The sequence below is a fragment of the Stenella coeruleoalba genome (genome assembly GCF_951394435.1).
Source record: "Stenella coeruleoalba genome assembly, chromosome: 8".
Lineage (NCBI taxonomy): Eukaryota > Metazoa > Chordata > Mammalia > Artiodactyla > Delphinidae > Stenella > Stenella coeruleoalba.
The window spans coordinates 96,473,392-96,488,306 of NC_137154.1; the positions used below are offsets into that span (position 1 = coordinate 96,473,392).

At 49.4% G+C, this 14,915-nt stretch overlaps 1 protein-coding gene across 1 annotated transcript in view; it reads left to right on the top strand.

Annotated features, from left to right (window-relative positions):
* The window catches only part of GRIK4 (glutamate ionotropic receptor kainate type subunit 4), a 397,554-nt gene that overhangs the window by 373,026 nt on the left and 9,613 nt on the right, over window positions 1–14,915 (top strand). Inside the window, exons 17-19 of the mRNA XM_079928310.1 lie at window positions 905–1,070; window positions 2,432–2,657; window positions 6,681–6,809. Of these exons, the coding sequence (XP_079784436.1) occupies window positions 905–1,070; window positions 2,432–2,657; window positions 6,681–6,809 (521 nt within the window). The remainder of the gene's footprint in view (window positions 1–904; window positions 1,071–2,431; window positions 2,658–6,680; window positions 6,810–14,915) is intronic.

Sequence of the window (14,915 nt, forward strand, 5' to 3'; positions counted from 1 at the left end):
ACAACCTTCCATTCTGAAATAGCAAGACCATTGTAAAAGCATTTTCTTTTTCCGGTACGCGGGCCTCTCACTGTTGCGGCCCCTCCCGCCGCGGAGCACAGGCTCCGACGCGCAGGCCCAGCGGCCATGGCTCACGGGCCCAGCCGCTCCGCGGCATGTGGGATCCTCCCGGAGCGGGGCACGAACCCGTGTCCCCCGCATCGGCAGGCGGACTCCCAACCACTGCGCCACCAGGGAAGCCCTAAAAGCATTTTCTAATTCCAACTTCTCAGCAGTCCGCAGGTGCTTTTCACCAGCTCATCTTGAAGAGTTTCTGCTGTTACAATTTGTAGAACCGGTTCTAGAATACAAATTTCTCAGGCACTTGGCCACGTGACTTTACTTCTCTGAGCCTCGGTTTTCTCTTCTGTAAAATCAGGATAAGATTTTCACCTCCCTGAGTTGTAGGGAGTACAGGAGATAGTGGGTGTGGCTCACAGTAGGTGCTCAGTCCATGGCGATGCTGCTCTGAATGTCGGCTGCATCATGACGGGGCTGCGGGAGGCGTCCCAGGTCTAGCTCTGAACAGAGCCTCCAGGGCTGGCACCCTTAGCTCATTCACTAGCTCATTCCTCACCATCTCTCAAGCTGTCTCATGTTCATGGACACACCTCTTTTGAGTAGAAACCCAGTAATCACCTCCTTTAGGAAATAAGAGAAAGAAAACCACTGTCTTCTTCTAGGCCACCCTCCCAAGCCGTTCGTTTCTGTTGACAGCAAATGCCCTGCCTCCTCTCTCTTCCCCCACTAGGCCCCTCAGAAGAGGGCCACCTGGTCTCTCCCGTGTCGCAGCAGGACTGGGGATGGGGTTTAAGACTCCTGGGCTGCCCCGGCAATGATGACGTCTCGGTCTTTTCCTACCTAGGTGGGCATTCACGCTGATCATCATCTCATCCTACACGGCCAACCTGGCAGCCTTCCTGACCGTGCAGCGCATGGATGTGCCCATCGAGTCGGTGGACGACCTGGCGGACCAGACCGCCATCGAGTATGGCACGATTCACGGAGGCTCCAGCATGACCTTCTTCCAAGTAAACCCACATGGTTGCTCACCAGCGTCAGGAATCGGGCAGGATAAAGTGGAGATGTCTGTCCACTGGAGACAAAAACATCTTGCCTCACCCCATCATCCCTTTCGAACACCTCGTTTGGAGGTTCTCATGGGGCTCATTTTTCCCCTGCTCCCCCAAATACCCATGGAACCAGGTCCCCAGAGCACTTGGGTTAATATCAGCCTTGTCCCAAAGTGTTATACATGAACGGTTAGTGCTCCTTGAGACGATTTTAGTGGTAGAACTATTTTTTAATTGCAGTGGTTTCATATTTATTGTAATGAGTATTAGAAAAAAATATGCAGTGACTCTAACCTGTACTTTTATTTCTATTTCTGCACAAGATGAGGCTAACGTAGGCATTTACATTTTTTAAGTAGGCTACATTTTATAAGTAGTGCTTAGACAAAGCAAGATTGGGGTAATACACAAATGACTAACATGTAAGGAAATTTAGATTAAGCCCAGCTGGTTTCATTGATCCCAGACTAGATAGATCTCAGATCAGGACCCTTTTGGCTTCTCCGAGGTTCCCTTGCAAGGCTCAGGAGCCGGCCCTGCCACCATGGTGTGTCAGCTGGCAGGCTACCAAGGCAGGCAGAGCCGGGCCAGACCTAGGAGTAGTTTGCATTCGCTTCAGGCTCTCTAGGGAAGCAGATTCCCCTGGAGTCAGTGAGTGTCTATCCAACCTGTGACCCAAGAAGTTCATTATCACACTAAACGAGTCCAAGGCCTTCAGTTTTCTGTTTCCCATACAAGTCTCAGGGGTACTGGCACAGGGACCAGTGAAGACATCATGCAGACACAGGGTTTGGCTAGACCCCCAGAATTCTCTCAGTCTTGTTATTATTTGTAAACTAGAAGCCAACATTGGATATGTGATTGACGGATTAGTTTAGGGTTGATAGAGAAGAGCCGGCACTGCTCCTTCAGATGACGTCTCTTAAAAGTCCAGAATGAACCTGAGTTTGCTGCCTCTGCGCTGAAGGACAGTAGAGGACGCAGCCAGAATTTCCATTCTCACTTTGGTCAGAACATGGAGGTTGGCAATGGAAGATGGGTGGATGAAGCGGAACCAATGATCGAAGCAGTAGGCAGAGTTTACACACCTTCAGACCCTGTTCCTTCTTTGTCTTTGTAAAAGGTATCAAAGGCACGACCCTCTCCTCCTGCCATTCAGCAGTGACGTTGTGAGATGAAAGGGAACAGGTTCTTGAGTATAAGGAAGGGACTGGGGAGCAGAAGGGCCAGAATTTTAGGGGCCACTTGGATGCCCTCCCTTTCCAGGCCGCCATCTCCTTTCTCTTTCCTCAACCTGCTTCCTTGCGTTCTTTTCCCAGAATTCCCGCTATCAGACCTACCAGCGCATGTGGAATTACATGTACTCCAAGCAGCCGAGTGTGTTCGTGAAGAGCACGGAGGAGGGGATCGCCAGGGTGTTGAATTCCAACTACGCCTTCCTTCTGGAATCCACCATGAATGAGTACTATCGGCAGCGCAACTGCAACCTCACTCAGATTGGGGGCCTGCTGGACACCAAGGGCTATGGGATTGGCATGCCAGTCGGTATGCAGGAGAGGAACAGCCTCTTCGGGTAGCTCCACCCAGGCAGGCTCAGGGTAGCTCAAACCATCGAATGCAGCCTTGAAGTCAACAGCCCCTGTTTCTAGAACCAGGTTCACAGTGACTTGAGATGGGCATTCTTAAGGTTTTTAAAAAAAGCCAATCCACGTCCTTCCAAGTCATCAGGGATTAGTACCCAGTCCTTAATTATGGAAGGGCTAGTTGATTAGTTATTAATAGATTAATTATTAAAGGGCACATGGATGCCCTTGGTGTATTCCACACCACACAGCTAGCTTGTGAGGTCTGAGTTCCCCAACCAGGGATTGAACCCAGGCCCTGGGCAGTGAAAGCATCGAGTCCTGCCCTTTGGCCATTTCTCTGATGTCCGACATCTCTGCTAGCAGTGGAAAGGAGATGGAAGAGATGGTAGGACTCAAGTGAATTAATTTTGCTATTAGTGTCCCTGGTGACAGGTTTACTGTGAAAGGGGACTGATGTGATTGGAGGAGGTGGCTTTCACATCATCTGTGGATCTCACTGGTCCATCTGCTCTGGGTCAGAGCAGGTAGCTGAGAGTGGGCAGGAAAGCTCTGGCATTCACCTTGCTGACTGGGCCATCGGTTTGTTATAGGAAGGTAGAGATGCTTGGCTTCCAGAAGGGTATCCCAGCTGTGCCTTGTAATGAATGTCCCTGCTTTAGGCCTTCCCCTGCTGATGGTTCCTCTATCAGAAGGTGAGGGGGAGCACGTGTGTGACTTTGTGACTGTGGAGGAGGTCTGGAAATGTCCCCCAGTGTTTCAGACATGTACCCTTCCCACACACACCATGGAGAGCCACATTGTATAGGGCTGTCCTTTTCCAAGTCTGCCCTCATGCAAGGTTGTCCTGCAACCAAGCAGCTGGGGAAGAAGCAGGAATGGAGGAAATCATCTCATGTGGGGAAATTGGTGCACAGGATGTGCATCTTTGTTGGTATGTTACACACCACTTCTCTCCCTTTTGATTTTTCGAAATGTAGTTGATTTACAATGTTGTGTTAGTTTCAGGTGTAAGTTAGTTTCAGGAAAGTGTTTCAGGTATATATCTATTCTTTTCCAGATTCTTTTCCCTTACAGGTTATTACAAAATATTGAGTATAGTCCCCTGTGCTAGACAGTAGGTCCTTGTTGGTTATCTATTGTATATATAGTAGTGTCACACCCCTTCTCTTGATTGATCGGTACCTAACTCAGAGCTCTATAAATTATAGGCTTCCCTTATACCTGTGTCATGTGAAGGGCATGGGATGGAGTCAGGCAGATCTGGGAATGCACCCTGCTTCCTGGCTGTGGGGCCTTGGATAGGTTAGTTAACCTCTCAGAGTCTCAATGATCGCATTTTTAAATTCAGTTTTCTAATATGTACCTCAGAGGGTTGTTACAAAGGTTAAACTGAATAATCTGGCCTCACCACAGTGTTTCATCACGCTTAGCCTGTTAGGGGGAACATTAGTGCCCTCCCCACATTTTCCAATGTTCCCTCTGTTATTTGATAAAAGCAGATGACTTCTTCAAGACTGATCAGAAACCAAGCCCATGAATATAGGCAATAATATGGTTCACGCTTGAACTCTGCCATTTCTGACCCTAGTAGTTCTGTAAACCGGAAGCCTCACTCAGGGCACCTGCATACCCTCCACTTAGCATCATATTTCATTGATTTCATTAATAATACAGATTATGGGCCTCTTTGAGACATTTACTGGTTGACGTTGTGTTTCAAGAGGGTGGAGGGAAGCACAAAATGAACCTAAGGTGCACCTGGAAATACTCTAGCAATTTAATCAATTAATACTCTAGCAATTTAATCAATTAATACTCTAGCAATTTAATCAATTTAACTGAACTGTCAAGTGCTTCAAAAGTTTTCATGGCACAAACCTGTAGAGTTGGCATAAAGCAGACTGACTCTAGAAATTCTCATCAGTAACCAAGGAAAAGGGGAGGCAAATGCATTGGTTCTGTGTCTGAGGTGATGCTGTTTCCATATGTGTTATCTTAGTCTTATCCCACCTGCAGGGGAGATGTGGTTCTTCCCATTCTAGAGGAGAGAACTGAGATTCAGAGCTGATAAGTTACTTGTCCAAGGTCACAGAATAAGTGGAGAGAAAAGCTGTGCTTGAGCCTAGGGGGCCTATCTCCAAATCCAGCATTTCACCTCTCAGACCGTGTTGCCAAACGGGTCCACCAGCTCGACAGGACAGGATAGATGGGGAAGGTGAGCTATGGGTTAGCCCAGGTTCTTAGATCAGGCTGGGGAGAGCATTGCATAGTCGATTGATGGGACAGAATTTAGGTCCAGGAAAGATGAGCATGTGTGTCCTTCTTAAGTGGAAAGTAAGGGTGTAACTATGGAATAAGCAGTGTGGTTAGACCCAGGAAGATGACGAGAAACAGAACAAGGAATGAGATGGAAAATTAGTCGGCTAGTTTAGGAGCTAAGTGGGCAAACATGGAGTAAGCAGAATAATCCTTTCATGGGGCCCTTGGTGTGCTATTGAGATTGGGTTGAAGATGCCTCGAAAACTGCTTGAAATGCCTTGTTCGCTGGATACTTGCCTCTAAACCTGGAATAGTCATTAGTCTCACCACCTAACACCATCTGTTAGGTCCAGTAGCCATTCACTTCAAATGTGTGTTAAGCACCTGCTATATAATGTATGAGGTGCTGTTGGCATTCACCCAGATCACATTCAGCGCTGCAGGCCTGGGGTTTGAATGCCCAAGGGTAGTTGCATCTGTAGCAGGGAAGGTTCTATCTATGGAGTCATGGGCTGTTAGAGTGCTAAGAGATCTGGGAGCTGATCTAGTTCCTTACCTGTCAAAGTGCAGCCCATGGCCCAGCGGCAGGGCACCGCCTTGGAACTTGTGAGAAATGCAAAATCTCAGCCCCCACCCCCAGACCCACTGAATTAGAGTCTGCAGGTCGACAAGATCCCCGGGGGATTCCTGTGTGCATGAAAGTTTGAGAGCAGGAATCTATTTGTTCCAGCTTTTGCCTGTATCCTGCAACAAAGCCCTTTTCCCTGGGGCGTCTGTCCACATCAGGCCTTTACAGAGCTTGGACAAGAAAACTGGGCAGCTTAGTTCATTTCCAGCCTCCTGGCAGCTTTTTCGTAATGATTTTTCTTAATAATTTCAGGCCTTAGCCTGTGCTGGGGCATCGAGCTTTCCACGGTTTCATTTAAGCCTGTTTTTGTGATTAAACCTACATTCCAGAACCAAAGCTCCTTGACCATACCCCATACGAAAAATTTAAAAAGAATTGCACTCAACAGAGCCTTCTGTCTGAGGAGGGAGAGAGGAGCGATGTAAACGGAGTAGTGGACGGGGCCAGGGGTTCTGGGGCACCCAGCAGGCAGCTGTGCGGGAAAGGGGGTGCCCCAGACCGATTCTCCACACAGACGGAAGAGAGGAAGCTTCCACCTCACTCTGGGTGGCCCTTTTCTCATTGGTGGCCGCTCCGGGTAAACAGTTGTCGGGTGTAATGTAGTGAGAGTTACAAATGGCAGAGAAACTAATTTCAATAAAGTAGAAAATAGGCAACTGATTGCGAGGTTTGTGTCAGAGAAGATTTCCCTCCTCGGCCTCCCAGGGGCAGGCGGACCGGGAGCTTTGCAACCAGCTTCCCGCGTGCTGGTGGGGAGGTGGGTTCACCCAGGTAGAAAGTGTTGGCGCCTGGGTGGGGAGGTGGGCGGCACAGCTGCCCGGAAGGCTGTCACTTGACCCATGCTGGGGTCTTGGCCGTGGGCTGGGCGTGCCAGTCAGCGTGGAGAGAAGGAAAGTAGAAACGCCTGGTGCCCTGCATGGCGCGGAGAGTCCTCAGTCTGAGCCAGTAGAGAGCCGTGCTCCTGCGGGGGGACCCCTGTCCCTCCCCTCCTATGTTACGTGGGCAGGGTGGCAGGGAGGTTTGCCGGGGAGGGAGCAGAGAGATGCAGACGGGGGCGCTCACGTCCTGTGTTCCGGGCTCTCCTGTGACCCACAGGCTCCGTCTTCCGGGACGAGTTTGATCTGGCCATTCTCCAGTTGCAGGAGAACAACCGTCTGGAAATTCTGAAGCGCAAGTGGTGGGAAGGGGGCAAGTGCCCCAAGGAGGAAGACCACAGAGCCAAAGGTAAGGGTGGCCAGGGCCTCCCCTCCTGCCTGGAGGACCAGAGCTACTCGTGTGGCGTCCAAATTCCAAGGAACGCCAGGTTGAGAACAAGCCTCGGAAGGAGCTGAAGGCCGGGCTGGGACTGGCTGGGCTCATCCCTGTCCCAGGGTCTTGGGCTTACTGTGCGGCATCCGCTCCCGCCCGCTCCCGAGTCCTAGAGATGCCACCCCTGCCATGCTTCCCGAGTCCAGCCACTTCTGTGCCAGCACCACCTCTTCCCATGGCCCAGGCCACCAGCACCCCACAGTCATACGATTACAACAGCCTGGGCTCCTTTTCCCATGCTGGCGCCTCTGCACTGTTCTCTCCACCAGAAGCCAGGGTGATTCTTTGTAAGACGCACGTAAGGTCGCAGCCTTGGCCTGCGCAAACCTTCCAATGGCTTCCCGTCTCACTCAGAATCAAATCCGAGCTTTCTATGGCCTCCCGACCCTTCCTGATCTGTTTCCCCCTTTTCTTCCTGTTCCCCAAGCCTCCCAGCCCCCTCCCACCTCGGGGTCTGCACACTGTTCCCTCAGAAGGTCCCTCAGAGAGGCCTTCCCTCCCCACGCCACACATCTCTCCCCTTCCCTTGGGCTCTGCTTTTCAGAGCTTATCACTACCTGATAGTATAGTTTCTATTCATTTGTTTACTTTCTGCCTTTTCGACTAGAATGTAAGTTCCACGAGGGCAGGGTTTGTCTTCCTTACAGGGCTGTCCACAGGGCCTGGCACATGGATATTTTATTGAATGAATGATAAATACGGCTGGATAGAAAGCAGTCCCTGACTGACGTGTAGTTGAAGAGTGTCGAGGGTCCCTGAACACCCAGCATTTTCTATAGGGGGAACATATCCAGGATAGTCTCGGGGTACATCTATTGTAGATCCGTGAATGCCTGTTAGTTATTTTTAGAATGCCCTTTCATTTTCAAAGTGTCCTGGCTTGCGCAATAAATCATATGTCACCCCAGTAATCTACTGCAGCCTTGCTAAAATATGCAGCAAATTTACCTATGCACACTCGGCCCTGGGGAGGCAGCTGGGGAGTGAAATGAATGATGCTACTGCTTCCCTCTCTGCTCAGCGTGAGTGATTATCCGGGATGAGACAGTAAGGGAATGACTTTGTGTTTCTAAGGGTCTCCCTGTGCCTCTTGATCCTTTGAGGAGAGGGCTCAGGAATGTGAACCTACAGGGACAAGCCCTTTGTCGTTTGGAGGAAATGCTGCCCCTTCCTTTGCAGGAACGGTGGGAGGCCACACCATTCTTGGCTGTCCACTCCCCAAAGGTCAAAGGTGGAGGAGACTGACTCTGTTTGTTCAGAGAAAAAAAGAAATGGGGGAGGTACAGAGAAAAGTATCAGAAAACTTTCGTGGATTTGAAAGAACGCACTAGATGTTGAAGATGCCCAGGGCCAGTATAGGAAAGGAAACGGGGAGCGGGACATTGCAGGCAAGAAGCACCTTGAGGGAGGATACAGAGGCAGAAATCGGTGCAGCGGGCAGGGCTGTGAGTGGGGACCGCAGGTGGTGTGGGTGTGAGAAGAAGGATTCCCGTGGGGAGATCTGGGCTGCCTAGACGGTTCGAAACCGGGAAGGTGTGGATGGCAGGATGTGCCTCCACTGCCCCCTCCCCAGAAAAAGACTCATGGATTGAAAGCAGTCTGAATCTGACTGGGCCCGAAAAGTCAAAGTAAAGCGAGATTGTTGGTAAGATAATATATATCCGTGTTTTTCTGTGGGAACAATGAACTTCAGAGTGGCGGGAAGGAGCGCCATCTTACCAAGGAGTTGGAGGGAAACAGTAGTAGCTTTTGATCTGGAGTAATTTAAAATTTAGGGTTGGCCGAAAAGTTCGTTTGGGTTGTTCCATAACATCTTACGGAAAAACCTGAACGAACCCAATAGAAACAGAGAGGTGGACCTGGGACCCAGAGTGAAACAGGAGAAATGTCCAGGTTTCTGTTGCCCTAGAAGCCCCTGGTCGCCCTCCAGCTGCCCCTCCCCACAGTGGGTCGGGTGCCTTCTGTGATTTTGGACGGAGCCCTCAACACACTACGTTACAACTCTTGGTTTCCTCTGCCCGGGTGATGGCACCTTAGATGTGGACCCGTCTCACCCGCTTCTGTGTCCCTGGCCTCCCTACAGAGCCTGGCACATAGTAGGGGCTCTGTGGGATGTGTGATTAGAGCCACTGACCGGTAGCTGTCAAAAGCCACCAATTACTGTCCTCTTGGGCCACGCTAAGGTGGCAAATGAAACTGTGCTATGATGCTTTCGCGAGTAACCTTCACGCTCACAGCTCTCTACTCCTTTGGGTTGTTCCTGCCTCTGAACAGCTGACTGAACATATGCGGGGATGCAGGGATGCTGTAGATGCGGGAGGCCGGCGCGAAACAGGGGGTGGGCAAGAGCAAGGGCTCAGAGGGGTGCAGGGAACCCACCGGCCCCCCACCGGCCCCCCGCTGCCAGCTCTGTCTGCTCCGGGCCTCCCGCCTCTTTTCCTTACCACTAGTTGCGGATCTCCTGGCTTTCCTTTCTTTTATAAACCTGACCCTATTTGATCTCTTTGAGCCTGTTTCCCCTCGAGACTCACTACTGAGTTGATCCCAACTGTCCAGTTTCCCCTTTCATCCTTGACTCCTAAGCCCAGCCACAGGCCCTTCCCCTTTGTGCCCTTATTTCTTTGTGTTTATTTTCACCACTAATCTATAGAGAAACAGTTGGAGGGCAGCAGATTGACAAGGATGGGGAAGACGACACAGGAGCTGGGACCTTACAGTTTTCACTCGGGGACCTCAATTTAGATTGTCTCTCTCTCCCATTAGAGATTTCACCCGAAGTCCAATGGGCTCCCCCGCGCCCCACTCTAAGAATGGGTCTCACATATTTCCCTCCTGCCCGCCTATTTGTTCTGCTGACAGCCACTAGGCTGGTTCTCTCCCCTGAGGCAGTGTAGACAGGGTTCAAGGTCACAGGCACTGGGTCAAATGGACTCCACTCCATAAATGGCCTTGTTATATCCACTGTGAAGCATCTTTAAGCCTCCGTTTCCTCCTCTGGAGAATAGAACTAGAAATAATAATGCCACCTCCCTGGGCTATTGTGAAGACTGAACTAGATAAACCATGTTAAACGCTCAGCAAAGCGCTGGTGCAAAGGAAATGAGAACCGATTTTATTATAAAATCTAGGCCTAAAGAAGAAATTGAGGTCTGAATAGTACCCACAGCCACGAGTGTGCCCGTCCACTCCAGGTTCCTCAAGGCTACATAGCTTTTCTAAGATGAACACTCAGGGCATTGGTTTGTCCGTTGATAGTTGTCCCCCATGGACTATGAAAATCTCAAGTGCAGGGTCTGTGTCTTATTTATTTTTCTATCCCAGTGACCAGCATATCATCTGACATTTCATCCGTATTTGATGAAAGGATGAACAAGTAATGAATGAATGGGCAATCATCTCAAGAACATCCAGACTGGTCCTACTTTTTAAGTCTTCTTTCCCCCAAACAGGAGCCCTGACACCCCATGTAGACCACTGTGTATCAGGCGCTGTGCTGGGCTCTGAGAGTATGAAAAACAATGAGACATGGCCCTGCCCTCAAGAGGTTTAAAGAGAGGCACAGATTATCACTATAATGGTTGCACTGTAGGAATGCTTTCATAGAGCTGGACAGAAAGTGTTATGAAGCCCAGAGAACAAAGTGATTAATTCTGCACAATAGTCGGGGAAGGTTTACAGAGACATTGGGCCATGATGCATTCATTAGGAGTCACAGCTTTAGGAAGGTTGTGGAACAGAGTTGTCACACTCAGAAATTGGTTTGGATAAGTAGGATGAGGTTGGAGTTAAGAGGGCATTGAAAACAAGGTCAAGGCATGTGGACAGCAAACCAGTATGTCCCAAACTTTCCCAGGGAAAGAATTAATAGCAGAGGACCCTGAGTATGCATGTTTGGGGATCTGGGGAGAGAGTCTAAAGCAGCCCAGCATGTTTGGAATTTCCTCTTCAGTTTTGTCCTAAAAACACATGTGAATTTTGCATCTGACAGTGTAATAGGGGCATGTTTATGTAATAGAAAAATGCTTTTCACTCCTAGACTCTAAGTAAAATCAGTGTCCCAGGAAGATGCCCTGTACACACCCCAGAGCTTTGCATATGCCTTGGCACACTAACAGCACAGTGGACCGAGTTGGAGACATTGGTGGAAGACCTCAAAGGTTCTGGAGTGAGATGTGGCCTCAGGAAAGCAGGTGCTGTGGATGGAATTCTGAGCTGTCGGTGGCATTCATGGTCCCAGGGCACAGTCATTGCCTCGGGAAGAACGGAGTCCAGTTATTGGCTTTAAGTTCCAAAAGAAGTTGTTCCAACTCAGCAGAGACTATGTTCTTAGAAGTCACGGTTTTTGATTTGCTAAAAAAGTATCACTATTTTGGAATACAGAAGGCCAGTACCTGAAGGAAGCTTTGCATAAAGCTAACACTAGAAGTTCAAAGAGCCAGGCCACCCAGTCTGCGAACCAGATAAAAAGATGCAGACCAGGAAAGGATATGTTAGAATGTGGCAGGTCCCTGAGAAGGAGCCTTGTGCCCTGCTGGGAGGGAGAGAGTGCCAGAGAGAACTCCTAGATTCGTTGGGGATACCAAGAGGTAAAGAGATTTTTGCTTACTTCTGGAGTTTGGCATGCCCCATAAATACGTGTCACGCCACGGTGGAGTGGGTGCGTGAGAGATGGCACATGGGGACCCAGGGCAGAGAGGTCCCAGGGACAGATCTGCATTTTCTGGGGCCCCAGACAAGGATATTGGAATTCTAAGAGGAATCTGGCATTAGGATGGGACATCTAACCCCACCCCCATGACACATAATCTCCTTCCCAGCCCCAGACCTGAAATACATCTGGGAGTGAAGGGGGAACAGAGAAAACACCGTATTTAACTGAATGTAAATCTGAAATTTAAAGTTTGTTTTTTTTTTTTTTGCGGTACGCGGGCCTCCCACTGTTGCGGCCTCTCCCATTGCGGAGCACAGGCTCCGGACGCGCAGGCTCAGCAGCCATGGCTCACGGGCCCAGCCGCTCCGCAGCATGTGGGATCTTCCCAGACCAGGGCACGAACCCGTGTCCCCTGCATCAGCAGGCGGACTCTCAACCACTGCGCCACCAGGGAAGCCCCTGAAATTTAAACATAAAGAAATCGCTACATTTTTGGCAATCAGGTGGAAACGGGAGTTTGAGGTAGATGTTAGGTACCTTTATAGGAAAATTAAGCTGTTGTTTTTGCAGAGTGGTTGGCTTGGGATATTCTTCCCCATTCTACAGAATTTTAGGAAGACTGGTCTGACAGCAGAGCTCAGGATGGATGGAGAGGAGACACAGGGAAAGCAGGCTCCCAGCGAAGATGGAAAGGACTGATCAGGAGGCTTCGTTCCACTCTGCACTGGGGGACCGAATGTTCCCTGGCACGGAGAAGGGAACTGAGCAGATGAAGAGGGAAGATAAACAGTGGAAGACATCCTGCCCAGGTCCCACATGCTTCGGAAAATGCTAGGGTTCTACCAACCAGCCGATGTTAACTTGCCTTCATGCGGTCGTCCTTGGGAATGAGAGGGGGAGCTGTATTAATAAGTGGTGATGTCCAAGAGGGGTCTGTCTGGGAGATACTGTGCAAATCACCGTAAGAACCAGGGCTTCGGCTCCCAGCCCAGCCGCAGCAGCTAGTGCCAGTTTAATGCAGTGGCCCCATTTCTGCCATGGCTGAGACCCAAACAGACATTACTCAGAGAGACTAAAAGGCTTCCTGGCTGAATGAAAGTCCACGTGACCTCCCCCAAGCCAGGCCAGAAGCACTAGCCTGGAAGGAACAGAGCCACTGCTTGGTCTCCCTGTGACAAATTAGCCATCGAACTTCCGGAATAAAACTCACTGCTCGAGAGACACCCCCTGTCCTGTGGCAGAAGAACAGGGACCAGTCTGGCCTGAAAGATCTCTTCCTTTAAGTCTTTCATGGTGGCCAGGAATGGAGCCACTGGACCATGTTTTTTCTTGTGTCTCAAATTGAACAAAGGGCAGTCCTTTTCATTTGCTTTCCAAAGCAGCTTCCAGGGGATCTTTCTTTTCGTGGTTGGGATCAGTTGGCTTCCACGTGTGCCTAAAGAAAGGAGGAGGAGATGGAGAAGACAGAGAGGGATGGAGGTGAAGGGAACTGTGAGGGCGGTCCTGTTCTCAAGAGATCTCTGAAACTGAGAGTGACATCAATTGCAATGTACCAGACAATGTGCAGTGCCTCACGTAATCCTTTTCTACTTCATTATCCTATTAAAATGTGAGAAATTTCAAAGGAAAGGATCTGCCGCTACTCCACTTCTAACCCAGTATTACAGCTCCGGTATCACTGCCAAATTCCAGAGAAGAATCCTAACATTGGGATGATGCCACCATCTGAGTCTTTTTGTCAGGTCTTACTTGGCTCTGGTGAGAACCTCAACATTACCCCTTGGCTTCATCTCCCCGTTTCTTTCCCTGCCTATAGCTCAGTGACCAGCTACCTGCATACACAGCTGAAAAACGCAATGGCAGATCATGTGGAAGACTGGAGAATTACAAAAAGAAGCAGGCTTCATTCCAAGCTGTTTCATTTTCTTCTGCCTTGTCTTTTCAAAAACACTTATTTTATTTATTTTCTCACTCAACTCCTATAAAAAGAAATATCGCTAGCCACTCACAGAGGCCAGCATCCCAATTCAAGGGGATTGGATTACCGAAGGCTTTGCAGAACAATTACCAGACAAAAAGGTAGTCGGTGAATTCCAAGGAAATTAAATACTTTTATCTTGAAAAACACAAGCTCACAATCAGGCTTCAAAGGAACATAAATACACCACCAGGCTGTGAAAATCAGGGTCCCCTTTCAAGGATGGAAAAGAGGCCGGTGGCATTGACTCACAAAATCCTTAGAGAGCAGGAAGTTTGCTGTCTGGCACGGCGGGAATGAAAGTGTAAGACATCTTAGCAAGAGCGGGGGCGAGTGATGAGGGGGGTTGGGGGAATCGCGGGGACGTTTTCCTTTCTCTTTCTTCCCTGGGGGCTCAGCTCTATTATCCTGGTTCTCTGGTTTCTCTGGAGAGGGCCAAGACTGGAAACCTGAATATGGGAGTTTAGATAGTGTCTCGAAGTGATGCTTGCCGAGGAAGCCTCTTCCTAATCAAATCAGATTGACTCTGCTAAGAGACGGGGAAACTCCGGGGGAGGGGGTGCCAGAAAGCGCGATCGGGAACAGAGGTGAACCATGGCCCAGTGTGTCTGCGTCAAAGGAGGTCAGCAGTTACAAAGACCACAGCCCCACTGTGTCTGGAAAGTGAGCCAAGATTAAGTCAATGGATCATCGATTCAGACATTTGCTGTAATGTTCCCAAGGAGAGAAGGGGATTTTATAAGTGGAACTAATAGCCCGTACATAGGTCTCACTTCCCCAGTCACTGGGGGTGAGGGTGGCGTGGTCCTAGGAATGAACTCAGTCACAGGGAGCCAGGTGGAGGTCTGTTATCACGCCCCTTGCAGCATGAGGGACCATGGGGGCCCCGAGTTCTGGGGAGAAGTGATATGGGGGTAGGGATACGGGCTCAGGCTCTGGCTTCCATCTGGACCTGGTACTTCCCCTCGCCAGCCTGGGCAAGTTCGCTGACTCCAGTACCTTGGTTTCCTGGTCAGGAACATGGAGGTAAGGGTAGTGCCAATTTCACAGGGCAACTGTTAGGATTGAATTAAAATGTTTAGCCTGGTAACCTGGCTCATAGTAAACATTCATAAAGGTCAGCTTTATTTTTATAAATATTAGCTGGGCAGAGTCAGATTTATCTAGATTTCACATCGGAGCTCTGAAGACTTTGGGCAAATTCTTGAAGTTCTCTGAATTTCCATTTCTTTAATTGTAAAATGCCAACCGTGGACTTTCTTTATAGTATTTTTAATAATTGAATGAGGTAGAGAATTTTTTTTTAAATGAGGTGCTTGAGCTCATCTTTTGATAAATTGTAAAGTACCTCTCCCATAACTTGTGTTTTGATAAATTGCAATGTTTATCAGAT